This window comes from Corapipo altera, unplaced genomic scaffold (genome assembly GCF_003945725.1).
Source record: "Corapipo altera isolate COAL_440 unplaced genomic scaffold, ASM394572v1 0, whole genome shotgun sequence".
Classification (NCBI taxonomy): Eukaryota; Metazoa; Chordata; class Aves; order Passeriformes; family Pipridae; genus Corapipo; species Corapipo altera.
In genome coordinates, this window is record NW_020884872.1 from 17,220,140 (window position 1) to 17,237,005 (window position 16,866).

At 35.2% G+C, this 16,866-nt stretch overlaps 1 protein-coding gene across 2 annotated transcripts in view; it reads right to left on the minus strand.

Annotated features, from left to right (window-relative positions):
• Positions 1-863: 863 nt before the first annotated feature.
• Positions 864-16,866, minus strand: part of MOSPD2 (motile sperm domain containing 2) — a 32,703-nt gene continuing 16,700 nt past the window's right edge. For both annotated transcript variants that reach the window (XM_027639598.1, XM_027639609.1), the window contains exons 8-15: positions 16,384-16,508; positions 11,152-11,322; positions 8,274-8,386; positions 4,832-4,928; positions 3,953-4,049; positions 3,169-3,298; positions 2,814-2,916; positions 864-2,362 (exon numbers count right to left, since the gene is read on the minus strand). In XM_027639598.1, coding sequence (XP_027495399.1) covers positions 2,216-2,362; positions 2,814-2,916; positions 3,169-3,298; positions 3,953-4,049; positions 4,832-4,928; positions 8,274-8,386; positions 11,152-11,322; positions 16,384-16,508 — 983 coding nt within the window. In that variant the 3' untranslated portion in view covers positions 864-2,215. The remainder of the gene's footprint in view (positions 2,363-2,813; positions 2,917-3,168; positions 3,299-3,952; positions 4,050-4,831; positions 4,929-8,273; positions 8,387-11,151; positions 11,323-16,383; positions 16,509-16,866) is intronic.

A 16,866-nucleotide genomic window follows, 5' to 3' on the forward strand; every position in this document is an offset into this window, starting at 1 on the left:
GAACATTTTACAGACACTCTTGTATCTGCTTTGTGTGGATCTGTCCTGCTTGTGCCATGCTACCATTTACATGCCAATATCACGTGCTGTGTGATCACGTCGGACATTCTGTTCAAGAAGCCAAAATCAACCATTTTACATTTGTCTGACAAGTATCATCACAGCTTCTGTTCAACAACAGACTACTACAACAATCATTACCATATTGACTGGTCTCATATTAAGTATCTGCAGACTAACAAGAAAATCTCAGGAGATACAGCTATGTTTAAGAGACTAAACATTCAAGACTGTGTATTTCCTCATATTTATTTTTTAACTGTATTTTTCTAAAACATATTAAAATAGAAAAGATGTTCATCTGATTCATCATACAAAGAAAATACCAATAACAAAATAAGTAATAAAATACTGAAATATATGAAAGCACCAAAACATTAAAATATTCATATTGGCAAAGATTCTTAAGAATATATTTCTTGCAATTTTACAATAAAGTGCTATTCAATCCACTCCAAATTAGGAATTGGTATTTTAATAGCATGGTTATTATTATCTTAAGGTTACAAATTACTTTGTTACCTTTCTCAATAAGACAACAACCCACCTCGTTGGAAGTAAAACATTTGAGTTGCATGCACATAAAAATAACCCAAGTAACAGCTTCATAATAAGCAGTGAATAATATAAATTGCCAACTCATTAGGAAAACAAAATACAGAGAAACAAACTGAACAGAAATGAGATTAATGAAAAATTAAGAAAATGCAGATGTGGTAAAACGTGGTATAAATTAAGAAAGGACAGAAGACTATGTGCCAAACATTTCTGTAATCTTGCTTTTTAAATGGTATTTTTTTTAGTAATCAAATTGCTGGCTTTTTTAGTTAATCTGTTTATTAATGCATTATTTTAAACTGCCCTTTTCTGTTTCCCAGAAATGATCCTAGACTGGCAACACACTAAGCAAAAAGACAGAAGCAGAGTATGACCTTTATTTTTCCTCAATAATTGCTTCTCATCTATTGAGGTCAGTAGACAAAACTAAATGATCTGTTACAAAGCCAATTTGTAGGAAAAATTAATTCTAGTAATGGAATTATTTTAACTTTTTAAATTTCTTTACAAGTGAAAATCTTAAATGTATGAAAGATACCATCAGTCTCCTTTTAAGTTTTTATCATTTTAATATACATATTTACAGCAACGAATACAAAGAATTCTTGTCAGCGAAGTTCTCCCTAGCTTCATTTGCCATTTCCACAACAGTTTCTGTGAAATGGCAGATATAATACTTTTATGTTGCCTTCTACACCATTTAATTCCTGATTTGACAGGCTTTCTTCATAAATTCATCTGTAATTTAACCATATTGCACAACTCAGAGTAATTTCTTACACTGACTATTTAATAGACTTTTTATGAACCAATAATAGGCCATCGCAATCCAAAAGGCAAGTCTCACACTCCTGCAATTTGAATACAAGTTTCTTTACCAAAAAAAAAAGAAAAAAAAAAGAATAAAAAAAGAATAGGAATAGTGTCTTGTGTGTACGTTACTTGGTAAGAAATATTTACAGTAACTTTGCATTCAGAAGAAGCAAAATAATAAGGAATTTAACCAATGAAAGCAGTGAGTCTGAATTACCAAAATAATTACTAACAAATATCTTCCTTTATATGTGCATGTACATAGATTATATAAAAAATCTGCCTGTACCACATAATGTCTGTAAGTTTTCCTGAATGAACAGATTAACCTTAGAATACACTAAGTCGACTGCTTATATCTTCTATGAGAGTAGTTCAGAATGTAAGAATGAATATGATGAAAAGAAATGAAATATTGTATTTGAAGTAGTTGAATAAAGGAAAAAAAAATCTAAACAGCTTAAATATTGTATGTGGTTTCCTCCTTCCAGTTCAGTAGTTTTTATTGAGTTGTACAGTGAAAATAGGCCCTAGCTCTAACATCTTCCTCATGCCCTATTCTAATTGTCATCTTAGACAGTGATTTCAGTATTTTCATTTGCTGGTCATCCATTTCTTCTGTTTGTTTTTTTTTTTTCCCCCCCAGGAAACTGTATCCTTGTTCATTGCTGTAGGCTCACAAACCTCATTTTGGCAATTCCAGAATCTGAGTGGAGCATTGCATTCTCTTCTACTCCAACACACCGTGATAGGCAGCAGCACATCCAGGGCACAGCAACTCTCTTTAGCTTCTCTGGGCAGATGCCAGGTAGAAGCAGAAGGCAGCGACAGTAACTGATAGCAAAGATAAAACAACTGACAACTGCTGGAACCAGAGGCAGCGATTCATCTGCTCTTCAAGTCTTTTATTAATTTGCAGTAAACGAGTTAGCTGAAAATAGAACAGCCTCATTAAATCAGGCATAAGCATAGAAAAAAAAAAAGACCTCTCACAGTGATCCCTCAGCAATACCTTTTCTATCACTACATACTTCAGGATTCTGTTCCATAAAGGAGCTTCAAATCTTAAGTTATGGGTAACCCATACAGCCTGTATCAAGCAGGTGACATCTTTACACTAGGAAGCAAAAGATACCACTGAGGCTCACTGTTACCCCAGATTGGTAGGTACGTGAAAGGAATGAGCAAACTGCACTGAAAGTAGCATTTTATTAAACCATTGTCATTCAACAAAGTAATTAAACCACTATGACTGATTTAGTTACTTTCAATTGCTGACCTTTTCAAATAGTATAATTTACAACGTAACAAAAAAGTTCAGCAAAAATTCTTTTTATCTTATAACTTTGTTCAATATGCAGCACAAAGGAATACAGTAGTACCTGTATATGTAAATCTTCATTTGTTTTTGTTGGAACATTAAATGCATTGTCTTTTAACGTCAGAGAAGAAGGCTTACTGCTTTCTATTACATGACACCTGAGCCTGTGAAAAGGGAACAAAAACGCACACTAAAAATCACAAATTTATTGCAACATTTTATAATTAATAGTAAACAGTCTAACAAAAACTTATTATATGCTCTTTATTATCTGTTCTGGTTGAATAATTTTTAAAATGACTATTGCAATGATAGCCTGAAAAGGCTTCCTCAGTTCACCAATGACATTTTGAAAGCTTTTGATCTAGAAAGCAAGACTACAAATATCTGTGGGCTCAGTTAAAACATAACTTCACCTATGTTCCATCACTTTGGTCCTAGGGACATCTTTCCAGAACTGAGTCAGTTCTGGTGCACCTGCTCCAGAAGACTGATCCATTTCTGCTGCCATTATAAGGAAGCGATCCTGCAGAGAAGCTGAAAAACCTGCCCTCAAAGACGAAAAAAACCAAAATCAATAAATGTGTGCTTAGATAAAATGACAATATTACAAAGAGTATAGAAGCATTTTGAAAGTGCTATAAAATGAGAGTTGGTTGCTTGCAGGACACCAGATAGTGACCTACTAGAAATAAAAATAACAAAATCATTCTCTAAAGCTCAATAATTTTGATTACAGTCTTCCCAAAATTATATAGTTTTAACAGAACTAGTTTCATCTGAACAATTCAAAAGCAACCCAGAATTTTATAAAGAATGCATTCACCAGCAAATTCACTTGTCCTTGCAACAATTTAGGAAACTGACTTACTGCAGATAAACTCCCACTGTACCAGTGAACAAGAGAGACAGCTGCCAATCAGGCTTTTTGTTTTCTAAGACAAGAAACAGAATGGGCTGAAGGTAACAGCTGCTTATACCTAAGTGGAGTAGTAAATCAGTATGGGCAGTTACTGAAATGCTTCCTGACATCTGTGCTTTTTTGACATATAGTAACATTCTCAAACAAGTCAAGCAGACACAGGTGTCAGTCAGTCTTAAACACCGGTGAGCACATACAAACATCAGTATTTAGAGCATCAATCTATTAATAAAACTTGTCCAGATTTCTTAAAAATGGTATTGTAAATTTTTACTTACCACCATGAAGAGAGACTATTATATCCAGTGATGTGCCAGGTTCACAGCTGCTGTTACTGGGTTTAACCCTGTATTTTTCAGGAGCAGTTGTTCTCACCTATAAACAAGAAATACCAAACAAACACAGAGTAAGTGCATGCACAAACTACAACTGCTTCATAACCTCCCTCATTCTTTAATAACTAAATCCCGAAAAGTTTGAACATTAGGATAAGTTTCTAAAATACATAATTTTGTAGGAGGAACAGGATTCTGGTATTTGACTTCTTCCTCCTCTCAACCACTTTTATCTTTCTTTTCTTGCATTTGCTATTTTTCCTTTGCATACGTATTCAAAAACAGCCAAGAATATCAAGTGGACTACCCGTTATAATTTTTAATATGAAATATGGAAACTTTAGTTATTTCAGTGCACAGAGAACACAAAATATGGGAAAAAAACCATATAAAGATGCCAGTCAACTCAGTATTTCTGAAGCAAATATAACTGCATTCATTCTTTTGATGTTGACATTTGCAAATGGATCTCCATCATTCTGGAGCATTACTAAATTGTTTCCAGGTAATATTTAAAAAGAAGAATTCTAAAAAGATGACTTTTCCAAGCTTAAGCCTTTCTTCTTCAGGAAGTATTAAACTCTCACTAAAAAACTAACCATCACTATAGCTCTTTCCCAGTCAGTGCTCCAAAGATTTGTAACACTGATTATCCCCTTAGAGGTAGCACATTATAGGCATAAATTCAGCCAGAAGATTTCTTTGATCTGCTTCAAACATCACAACAGAATAAAAAAATGGGTCTAATAGCATTTCTTTTTCCTTAACAAGTAAAAATTACACATTTAGTAAAGCAAACCAAGTCACACATAAAACACTTACTTTAAAAGCCACTACGTTTTTAGTGACATTTGTGAGAACTATCAAACATTTTTTCTCTCCAGTTTCTTTGGATCCAAAATATAGCTCTTCTGCTGGGCTAGCAGGAAATTTGAAAAGAATTAGTTTCTTCAAATTATCTTTACAACATATCATAGAAAAAAACCTGACCACACCTACAGGAACATAAAATACTTTCAACCCTGCAGCTACAGTCAGTATAAACAGATTTTCATAAAACAAAGCTGTGAAAACACAATGCAGAAATTTTGTAGTGAGGCTCAGGGTGACAAGTGGAACTAGCTGCCTCAGCTGATTACTACCCTTGACTTCTCCCATCTGGAAGAGCATGACCAGCTGCAACAACAGGAAGAACCAACATATATACAGAGTCAGCCACTGCATCTTAAGAGCACTATGTTAAGGGAAAGCATTGTTGATTTTAATTTATGCTAATTTTAAAGAATACAGGATGTCACAGACAGGGAGTAATTATCACCTTGTACATCTATCCCAGTACTGGATATAGTGCACTCGTAAGAGGCAGATACCTGCAACTGGCAATCATTTCAACCAGTACAGCTAAATTCACTTGTACTTATGAGTCAGTCTCTGCATATTTGTGGTGTCACATGCATAAATAAAGTTATTGCTTGTTTTTAATATTCTTGTGCAATTAGGAGAGTCATGCATGAAATATTTTAAACCCCATCAAACACAACTCATTTTGGATAAGCATTCAAATGAACACTACTAGGCAAAAGGTAGGGCATGCTCATTTAAGTTGAAAGGAAACTTGAGTAACAAGTCAAAACGTTTTCTTTCATTATGTCACATTAGGAGCACGCAGAGAACTGCTGCACTACGCAGTACTACCAAACTGCAGATTCTTTTAACAGAAAACCTTTTTCAAAAAACACGGTTTTTTATCCCTTGTCCTCTTTTTAGAATGCCAATTTCATGTTAGTTTGACCTCCTCCTCAAAAGACCTCCTTTTATAGTATGAAACCCTTGGTGCTGTAGGGCAAGCCTGAATGCCCATGCTGCAAGTGGATTCCAATGGTGACTGTGCATGTAGGGGGTGCTGATATTCTACAATGCAGTACACAGTCCACATGACAGGAATATATATTTTTTTTTGGTGGGGAGGAAGGAAGTGTGCCAAATAAGCAGAAACCAAGAAACTGATGGGTTTAAAACAGCTTCATAGGGTAATTCTATCTCCTCATTCTCTCAGTATTTTTTTCATTTCCAAATTCTCAACTTAAGTAACCAATGATCAGTAGGGACAGGAAGGATTGTATCTACAAAGTATTTTGGCTATCTTAATATTGTACTACTGCACTGTGTGTTACAGCAATTGCAACATAAACCATAAATGAGACAGGAAAATATTAATTAGCATCAAAACAAACCACAAAGATCATTTTGCTAGAACCTGATCTTTCTTGTTCTACCACTGTGGCTATTGGTCAAAGAAAACAAAGCAAAAAAAAAAAAAAGGCTTGAGGGCCACTACTCTGTGACTTTTGTCTGTGAAATCAAGCAGTTCCACAGTGTTGGGGGTGGGTGAGGTGTAGCTGCTAGGATGATGGGTTCTTTAAACAAACACCCAGGCTTTATAATTTTCACAGAAACACTACTCTGATGTGTGTAATGTAACCACTTCACTTGTACTAGAAATTCTCGTTCCAAAAGACACCACATGAGCTGGTCTTTGCCAGACAGTGAAAGTAAATGGCTGCTTTGTGTTGTACCAAAGTCATTTACTGGGGAGGAGAGGCAGAGGCCAGCCTTTTCTTGTAAGGTATGCAAGGCAAATACAACAGTGGTCTAAATGAGGGAGTCACCTCTGTGAGTGTGACTACAAACACAAAAAACACAAGGACCCAGCTTTGGTCCACAATTTCACGGTGCTAGAGCTGCAGTGCCTCATATTCCTGGTCAGGCTCCAGAGGCAATGCTGGGAACAGCAAAGATGCAAGTTAATCACAGGGGCAGAGCTTACAGTCACTGCCATAGGTGCCCACAACTGGTTATAAATGGCACTGTTTGTTATCAGTTCAATCAACTTCAGTGTCCTGAAAATCATTGCAGGGAAATGAAAAGTAGTTCTGGTTTCTACAGAGATACAGCACTGATGAAGAGCAACAACTGCACTCAGGAGTCTACTTTAAAAACAAAACAAACAAAGACAATGGAGATACCAATATTTTATTTTCCATGACTGCAAGGCTACAAGTATTGACACCTTTATACTTTACTAAGTTTGCTCTTTCATGTAGTTTACATCAACTGCAACCCTTATATTCAAGGGCAGCTTGAAATATTTTGAGAAAAAAAAAAAGGTATGTGGGGGGGGTTGAGTGTTAGTTTTGCTTGTTTGCAATTTTTTTTGTTGTCTGCTTATGATATTTGCCCCCCCCCTTTTTTTTTTAATAAAAAGTGGGTGAAAGAAGACATCTCCTTTTGTCATTGTCCCAGAAAATTTTTTACATCTTTTTAAAATCACAGTTCTGCTGTCTGTGCCTTTGTCCTGCCACACAAGACACTACAGCTACACAGAGGAGGCTTTTCATCTCAAAATTAGGAAAAATTTACACATACATAATAATTTAAGCTAATGAGCATGTCATTATTCAAATTCATTCCAAATCTAATTCATTACAGCACTTACAAAATTAGCTAAGAAATTACCTAAATATCAGATATTTTTCTTCATTCATCTAATAGCAAACTGTAAGTGAAAATAAAAGTTAACATCTAAATTAAATTCTAAACAAGCATCTTGATCTGAAAGGCAGTGAAAAGAAAAAGTGATATTGGCTAATTGGTTTCTTTTTCCTAATTTAATGATAAAAAGCAAATTAACTGCAAGATGTAAGCATCTTTGACAAAAACTTCTGGGCAGATGTGCCATTTATATAGAGTACTTTCCACACAAAATAAATTGGACCTGTTCATTAAGTTTAAATGGTGCAAACTACTAGTGTAGACATTTATACCATCTTAAGGTAAAAGAATTCAATCAAGACTTAACAGTGAAAGCTCTTGGTAAAGCATTGTTTTTTCTTAAGCCAATGCAATCAAACAAAAACCACTGCTCTCATTTACAGATAAGCACAGGTTTAACTAAGTCAAATGGTTTCTCAATATAAATGAAACATTTCTACAATTCTATGAAATGCAGACTTATCAGTACAAAAAGAATGCCTATGGTGACAAAAAGATCCACTAAAAACATGTAAAACCAGAAAATCCTTTAAGCTTTGTAAAAATCAGTCTTAAAAAGATGCTTATAACTTGTTTTCCTCTAATAGTCTGAAAACCCAGTTTATTTTGAAAACCAACTAGTTCGGTACTCAAGTGTCCAAGGCACATTGTAAAAAAAGAAAAAACAAAACCAAACAAAAAACCCAACAAACTTGAGGAAAATTATTATTACCTGATATGTAATAAAGGTCCTTTAAAAGTAGTTAATGCTTTCTTTGCATTTTTTGGTTTGACCTCTGTTTTGTCAGTTTCCTCTGATTTGGAAATGTGTTCTATAGAATTCATCTGAGTAAAAATGATAGTTACAATGATTAACTAGCAACCTGGATTACACACTACAGAATCATGCAGGCATTTCAAACAATATGAGGAGGCTTATTTCAACAATTTACATATTACAGACCAAGCTTAATATGTATTCATTCTCCAAAGCTGCTTGAAGTCCACTGAAGAAAGTGATTTGCTATAGAAGTTATAAAACATAACAAACATGCATGAAACAAAACTTCTGCTTTGTTTTTTCCCCCCATATATTTTCCTCATGCCTAAGTCGGTTTTTGAAAACTGCAGACACACTAAGTTATAGTAATTCAAATGTTTAAAGACAATAAAGCACTGGTATTATTCATCCACTGCAAAACTTTTCAATTGAAACAGACGCCCCAATACAATCACTGCAACACTGAACAGAAAACACAGCAGCAATTCCACACTTGATCACACTGCAGAGCTGCTAAACATATCTTCATTACTTTTAGATGAAACTCTGAAGTATTGCAGAACATAAATGAAATAATGCTGATTGAATTGGTGCATCCAAAACTGCAGGTATCTTAGGTTCTGAGGGTTTTCCTCTATGACATTAAGAAAATACATGTCAGTAGGCCTGGACATGTTGGTACCACAAAAAAACCCCAAAAAAACAACAGAACTCTGGAACTCAGGTGGAGGGGGGAATGCAGAAGACTGAAAGAATTAGTGGCATCATGATTCAAGTTCAGCTGGTTGAAGAGTTTGCTTAGTCTCCTTCTTATTCCACTTAAAATACAGAGAAGAGACACGAAGAGAATTCAGTTCATGCAAGTTTTAAGTATGGAAATGAGAAGAATACAAAATTTTATATTCTTTATAAAAAGAAATCACAAAGCAACTTTTCTTATAATTATATAAAAGTTATAGTAAAAGGTTAGTGTCTATATATAGTGCACTAGTTATATGCTGAGCTTTGTTCTACAAACATTACCAGAGGAAATATAACTATAGAACACAAAGGTGGAGGCATCTACTGCACAGGCAATTACTAACCAAGTTTATCACTCACGGTTCCCTATACTCTGTGGAAAGACACAGGTTCTTCTATGGGATAAGAGGAGGTTTACATATATTAAATAAATCAGATGAATTCTTAGGGGACAAGAGTCTGAAAGCAAAAGACCTGTAGTATAGAAAAATGAAGATAATGATCTCTCACAGATCACTTGAAACACACTAATTTTGAAGGCGGCCTTACAAAAAATTTGAGTATTTATATTTAGATATATAAATAGGTATTAGTCAACTAAAAGTAGTTAACTTGGAAATAAGAAAAGCCAACCATTCTGAGACAATAAGGGAGCATTTTTAAAAAAAACATTTTAGAAGAGATCATAACACTAAAGTGGCAAACAATGGTGCACTTGCTGCAGAAGAAAGAGCAAGTATTTTTAAATACAAGAATTGAGTTTAAGGAAAACCACCTATTTTTTACAGAAACAGTACCAAAAACTAGATTTGATCTGAAATTCTAGAGCTGTGTTAACGGTAAGGCCTTAAAAGTGCCTTAAGGCTAATTGACATGTGATGAACATAAAAGTCAATCACAGTTCACTGAAGCAATTGAGTAGCAACTTGATTACACTGTATAAAACAGAATTATTTGTTTTATGGTATTTCAAGAGTAAAAAAAAAAAAAGCTAGGTCAGCCAGAAAAATTAAAAACAAACAAACAAACTAACAGTGAGGCTTATTAAGCACCAAAGGCAACTCACACACTGAACAGGAGTTGCTTGTATTTCTGCATCAGAGAATCATAACTTGGAAAATATACTACAAGCAAAAGAAGCTACTGAGTCTAATGGTCAGGAAGTCATCATTGTTATGCAATGCTTCCTTTTGACCTTAAGGTCAGTGAAATTATCTTTTTTCTTTTAAAAAGCTGGTCAAGCTGCAAAGAACAACTGGACTACTTAGTGAGCTGCATATTTCAAATTATTCTGACAAACTTGGAACAGTAAATGAAACTGAAAGTGTAAGTATTCTACTCCATTAAACAGAAGTTTTGCAATGCATGTTCCAAAGTTAATTATGGCACTAAAGTGGTGAATTTCAGATTTTTCCTACTATTTTCACCAGCAATATCCTCTGTGATTATCACTGCATATTCCTAAACATTACTTCATGTGAACTTGAAAAAAAAAAAAAAATAAAACAATGCCTTTATTTCTGGATAAACAACACTGCAGGAAGATTATGTCGTAAAACAGGACTGATGGAGTAGGAATACAATTTCTCCTGAGAAAAAATGAAAACCTTTATACTTTGAGATTTTATCAATAATTTAAGAAAAAAATTAACAACCAATACAGTATAAATATTTAACTTAATATTTTCTCATGTACATACTGATTTAAGCAACTCAGAAACCTAGATGTATTTCAAGATGCACACCACTAAATACCCCAAGATTAAAAATAAACCAAATAGAAAAACATAACTTTTGAAAGCAGAAGAACAAACCCCTTTTTAATTTTACAATTCACTATATTCCAAGAGATAGACTAAGTATTTGGTACACATTTTACACACTCTGAAGTATCAAACTTGTCCTAACAGAGTAAGAGCCAAGGTTGAAATGTGAGTATAATTTCTCAGTTTTACTAGTCTCTTTTGTCAAATTGGAAGACAGAACAAAATGTTAAAAAAGTTGAAACAAAGACAAATAACCAAAATGATATGCCTCTTGTCCCACTTTGTAACCATTTAGCCAGTCTTGTTTAAGTCTTCATAGATACCTTTTTCTGATTAAGATTTTGTGCTTCATTCAGCTCTCCCATCTCCTTGGTGTCTGCATCTAGCTCTTCTTTACTTTCATGCTCATCTTCATTAGTAATGGGCCCATTTTCACATAAAGGAGTTTGAAAATCATCATCAACCAGTGGAGGATAACTGTACTTGAAAGAATCCTAAAAGATAAAGATTTTTAAAGGAACAGTTGGTTATTTAAGAGTGTGAGAATTGCCTTCTCCAGGATTTTTCAAACAGAAATACTATCAATTTTTTTTATTTCACATTACTTGTATGTTTCAATTACCCATTTTAAATTGTACCGCTGTGCAGAAAGCTGACACTTACCAGTAATTTTTATTTTGCCATCAATAGACAAATAAATACTGTCCAATGAAGCCAGTCAACTGGAACCGTTATTTATAGTTAGAGCAGAACTGCTCAAGCTGGTGTATCAAGAATCAGCATTTGGAGTCTTAATGCTGAAGTTCTCTTCCCAGTTCTGGAAGATGTGGTTTAAAACTTATGACAGCTATTTCTAAAAACACTCCAAAAGTGATGAACAACATCAGTTGTTCTTTGCATGTTCATTTCATAATGGCCATTTTAGAAAAGGAAATAAAATCCAAAACCACAAAACAACCCCAAATAATCCTTGAACCTTAACCTAGTGTGTGGACCTTTAGCACATCCTCTGCAAGTCAGACCTCAGTCTTTGGAATGCCAAATCAACTTAAAGACATATTTAAGACATCTGAGTAATGTTGAAGCAGCATGTTAAAGTTCTCAATGATCACAGTAAAGGTATCTTTTCTATTAAATGACCAGTAAAAAACAGTTTTTGCTAACTAGAAATTCTCTTAATATTCTCAAAACAGTTTTATCTAATGTTAGAAACAGTGTTTAAACAGGCATCTCTGTGCCTACTGCATTTTCAAACAGTTTTAAACTTCAAGTAAACTGAATTAGTCTGGCAGCTTTTCCAGTGGAAAAAACCCCTAACACAGCTTTGACTCCTGTGAGGCAGACTTGAGCAGTGCCCACAGTTCCAAAACTACATATCCAGCAGGGAGTTACAAAGGTGTTCCAAGAGATCTCTCCACAAGCAAGTACATTTTCTCAAAACAAGGAATAATGTGAGGTTGAGGGAAAAAAAGGGAAAAATCTTATGATGGGACCACTCAAAGAAAGTACAAACAAAACAGCATACTTCCTATCATCTATAATCAAGGTGTAAACCTCTCCTATTCTTCCGGCTGTAGCAACAAAGACCTTTAGGTCAATGAAACAGGTATCCACCAGCTCAAACAATATCCTATTAAGGACTTGAAGGACAAGCTTTAAGCATCAGTTACAGACTAATCTACTATTAGAAGAAAAGACTAAGACTCCAGATTGTTAGAAATATTACAGCAAGCCTCCAGAATACTGGCACCCCCATTTGCAAATACAAGACAAATATCCAGCTTCCTTGGCCAAACTGATAAAAAGCCTTTTTACTCCCTTCTAGCATGTGATGAAAAGCATATGACAAAAGTGACCTGAATAAAGGGAAGTCAATTTTGCTGCACACTTCACTTGGCCTCATTAATCCCTGGTACTGGATTGCTTCAGCAGTTGAACTCTCATCACTGGGATAACTCAAAGTCACAGCCCGTAAGTTTCAGTGACATGGGTTTATCTGCTAACAGGGTAAAAACCTCAGACAGGTAAACAAGACAGATTTATCCCATGTTTGTACATCCATTCTATAGACTTACAGCTCTCTTTTATCTAAATCTAAAGATCTATAGACTTTATATTACCAGGTTTGCCAACTGTGGTATAGACAGCTTAAACACAGTAGTGCTATTTTCTAAGATTACATGTACACAGTGGCCACAAAAATCACATGAAAAATGTTAGTCATCTCTATATGTTAATCATGACATATATAAGGTCCTTCCAAGAACACAAGCTATGGGCTATTAATTCAGATTGCCAGGTGAAGATCACAGCATTCTAGTTGCACACATTGTTCAATACTGGCACCAGTAGAATCTTGATCAATCCATCCTTGTTAAATCCCTCTTCTGACAAAGGGTAAATCCACAAACTAAAACCCTACTGTGTTTACATGTTCTGTATGAGGGTATACATTGTACATCAGTCTGGCACAAAATGTTATTGAAGAGGCAATGAATCTTCTCGGTCAGTCAAAAGTGTGTACGCCTTAAGAACTGCACTGTTCCATCATCCATGTCACTGGAAATGGTAGAATGTGGGATACAATAGATTAGGAAACTAGGAAAACACTGAGTATCCATTTATCAGTAATGAAAACCATTAGCAGGTGGCTCTTGAGCACCTAACCCTAATTTTCCGGACTGGTTAACATTAGCTTGCTGCTAGATTTGGACAATTTTGACAACCTCTCCAAGACAAATCTGCTACAAAGAGCACCTCTGTGCACTATAGACAATAACAACTCAAAGCCAGGAACATTGTGTGTTGCATGTATGGATCAGCAGTATGGTAATAGCCACAGTCCTGGTGAGGACTTGAATGAAACTTAAATTTATATTCCAAAGTCCTTCAAAATCCAAGTTTGTTTTTCATAATTAGTGTTAATTCTTTTGATACTAGACAGATACCTTTGTCCACTAGTTGTCTAAAATCAAGCGTGCAATATTCCTCCTTTCTAAGTTGGTTGACAGTCAATTGAAGGATTTTAAAACTAAGGAAAGTCTCTGATTCATCTTTTGAGTGACCCTGAGTTAAAACAAAACATACTTAAAGATAACTTCACTGAGACACTGAAGCTTGGAGTCTTCCAATAGAGACAAAGAAGAGTTCCTTTAATTAACAAAGTAATCACTGACTCCAAGTTCAACATTACTCATTCTATTTCCAAAATGGATTTTTCTTTGTTACTTCCACAACTAGTCTCTAACATTCTTCTGGGATACCTAGACTGCACTTATGTTCTTCCTATCTCCCCAAGGTAACCAGCCAAAAAACCTGCTCCACTAGTTGCTTACATCTGATAAGACCTGGCTCTTTAAAGATGGATCCTACTAGGGGACAGAGCACAAAGGGGATGAGAGTCTTATGGCTGCTGCGTTGAATGCAAAGGATGCACAGACACACTGGGCTCTTCAGTGGCATTATGGTAGCTGCAAATATGAAGATCTGTTACTAAACACGTGGAAATCAAAGATGACAGAAAGAGAACTGGAAGGAGGCAAAAAGCCCAAATCCTCACAAACAAAACCAAACACTTGAGTGGAGAATTTGTGGCAGGGGAATCAATTTGTGCAGGTCAGATATTGTGTTTAAAAAAAAGCCAGGCCTGACAACAACTAATAATGAAGAATGTACTCTATCTAGTTGCCTTAAGAGGAGCCAAGGTTAATCACATCAAGAAAAGTTAAATTCTGAGAAAAGGTCATTAAGTTTCCTGTTGTCTGGTCACTGAAAAACTCCTTGCTGTGAGAGCTGCAAAAATCCTGCTTTAGTGTATACACTGAAGACATCTTCCAAAGAAAGATCAGGAGCACAATTTCTGGAGTCTCAGTATTAGCTAGCAATTCTTCCAAATTATGACAGGTTAACAGCTCAAAACACCCATTGAGTGGCTAAACAACAAAGAAACTCAGTAGTTAGACAAAGTATGTGCTGGTTCAAAATACAGAGCTTTTATTACGCAGAGATGCAGCTGTTTTTCTGAAATTGTCAAAACCTCTGGAGTCAAGCAACTTTACTTCTATTTTTTATTTCTGCCACTGGAACTTATTATCCCAGATGAATGGTTTGGATAAGATGCCTCCATGACTAGGAAAGTTGTTAATGCTCTCAGAAGATGGGCAACATAGAACCAACTTGATCAACAATCAATGAGACCTTTCAGGACCAAGGCAGTATTAGGGATAACTAAGATTGTGTACTCAAGTCAGATGCTTCACAAGAATATTTAGCAAAGTCATAAATTCTTTCTTTAAAGACATAACTCTAAGGTAAGATGGTCTAAAAAGCAGACTGGAGATATTCAGCTCCAAGGATGAAAAAACCCTGCCCCTCTATTGCAACAGTAGGACAATACCATAGCAGCCAAGCCCAGAACCACTAATAAACCCCATCCAATTCCTTACTGAAGCCACTTCAGACATCATCAGCTCTTTCCTCAATATCCACTCCTGAAGTACAGCAATTTTCATGAAGAAAAAGGTTATCTTTTCTTCAAAAATCTCATGCAAAAGCACTTTTCAGAGGCTATTAATCTCAGTCAAATAAAAAGGCAAGGTAATTCCTACGGTGATATTCTTTTATATTCCCCAAACAAGTTTCATATGCTCTGACCACCTGAACTTTCCCCTGAATTTATATACAAAGGAAGATGGACTCTCCTACTATTGCTGAACCATAACCATCCTTTTCTCCATATTGTTACTGTCATAACATCAAAAATACTTTAGAAAAGAAACTGTAGAAAAAGAACAATTAAAAGTAACTTCCCTGCAGTGGGTTTTTTCTGCTACCATAAGTGGCCTATGAAAACTTTAAAGGAAAAACATCCTTTTTCTGCAAATCCTATTATAAAGATTACACAAACTAATCTACTAGATTATGCAAACTAGTCTACTAGCTTTGTGAAAAGTGAAACCTGTTGTGCAACATGCTTGTGGTGTTCCACTCTTTAGACTGTACTGGAATAGGATTCTGGTTCTGCTAAAGTGATACTGCCTGTACCATACACTTTGGAGCTCTACTGCACTCTTTAAAAAGAATCTTCAACCATGTCTTAAAATGCAGCCCTAGAGACAACAAAGAATAACTGCAATATAACTGTCTTTAGTGAATCATAGCTTTAGAGCAGGACAACAACTCTCAGAGGGCCATGAAACCTACTTTCTGTTCATAGAACTTGTTTAATAAACCAGCACTATCTGTAATTCATCAGGTAGGAAAAAAGTAGAAGGAAGAATGCACTTAAAACATTTTTTCTTAAAAAGGTCTGAAAAACTACATGACTTCCAGTGACTTGTAAGTGGATGAATGATTCAGAAAAATTATTTCTGTTTAAGACTGCCAGATGCCAAATTCTTATGAAGTTAACCTATTTTATATTTTCAAATTATCACTGGCAAAACAATTTCAAAACATTTCACATCTGTGAAGTGCCAACTCTCAACTTCACATATGGAATTTATATAGGTGTCTCAATTTATCACAGAAGGGGCATGAAATGTTAATATACTCACAGTTCCACCCATGTGAGGTGGTAGATACTCTCCACTGATGTATTCCTGTACATCACTCTTGTTTGTGAACTTTAACATGCTTATTGCATCTGGGCCAAGCCAACCCTTCACGATTTTAAAAGCAGCTTAAAGACAAAACAAAAAAAACCAAAGAGTACACATAAGTTGTCAGCAAAGGGGTTTTGTTGGGGTTTCTAATTATTTCTGTAGGATTTTTTTTTCTCCGTACTGGTAGATCTTACACAACACAAGTGAGCTACATCCTCTAACACACTTTTCAGAGCAGGTTCTGTACTTTTATAATGGGGATAAACAGTGTAAGGAAAAGAGTATTTACAGAGAAAATGGAAAAAGTATCTTTGATTTAATAACTGACAGATTTGTTGTCCTGGAATTTAGCCCAGGAAGAACTGTATCTACACCATTCACCTGTATCTACACAGAGCAGAAAATTTTTGCCTCTACATTTTAAGAGTTATCACA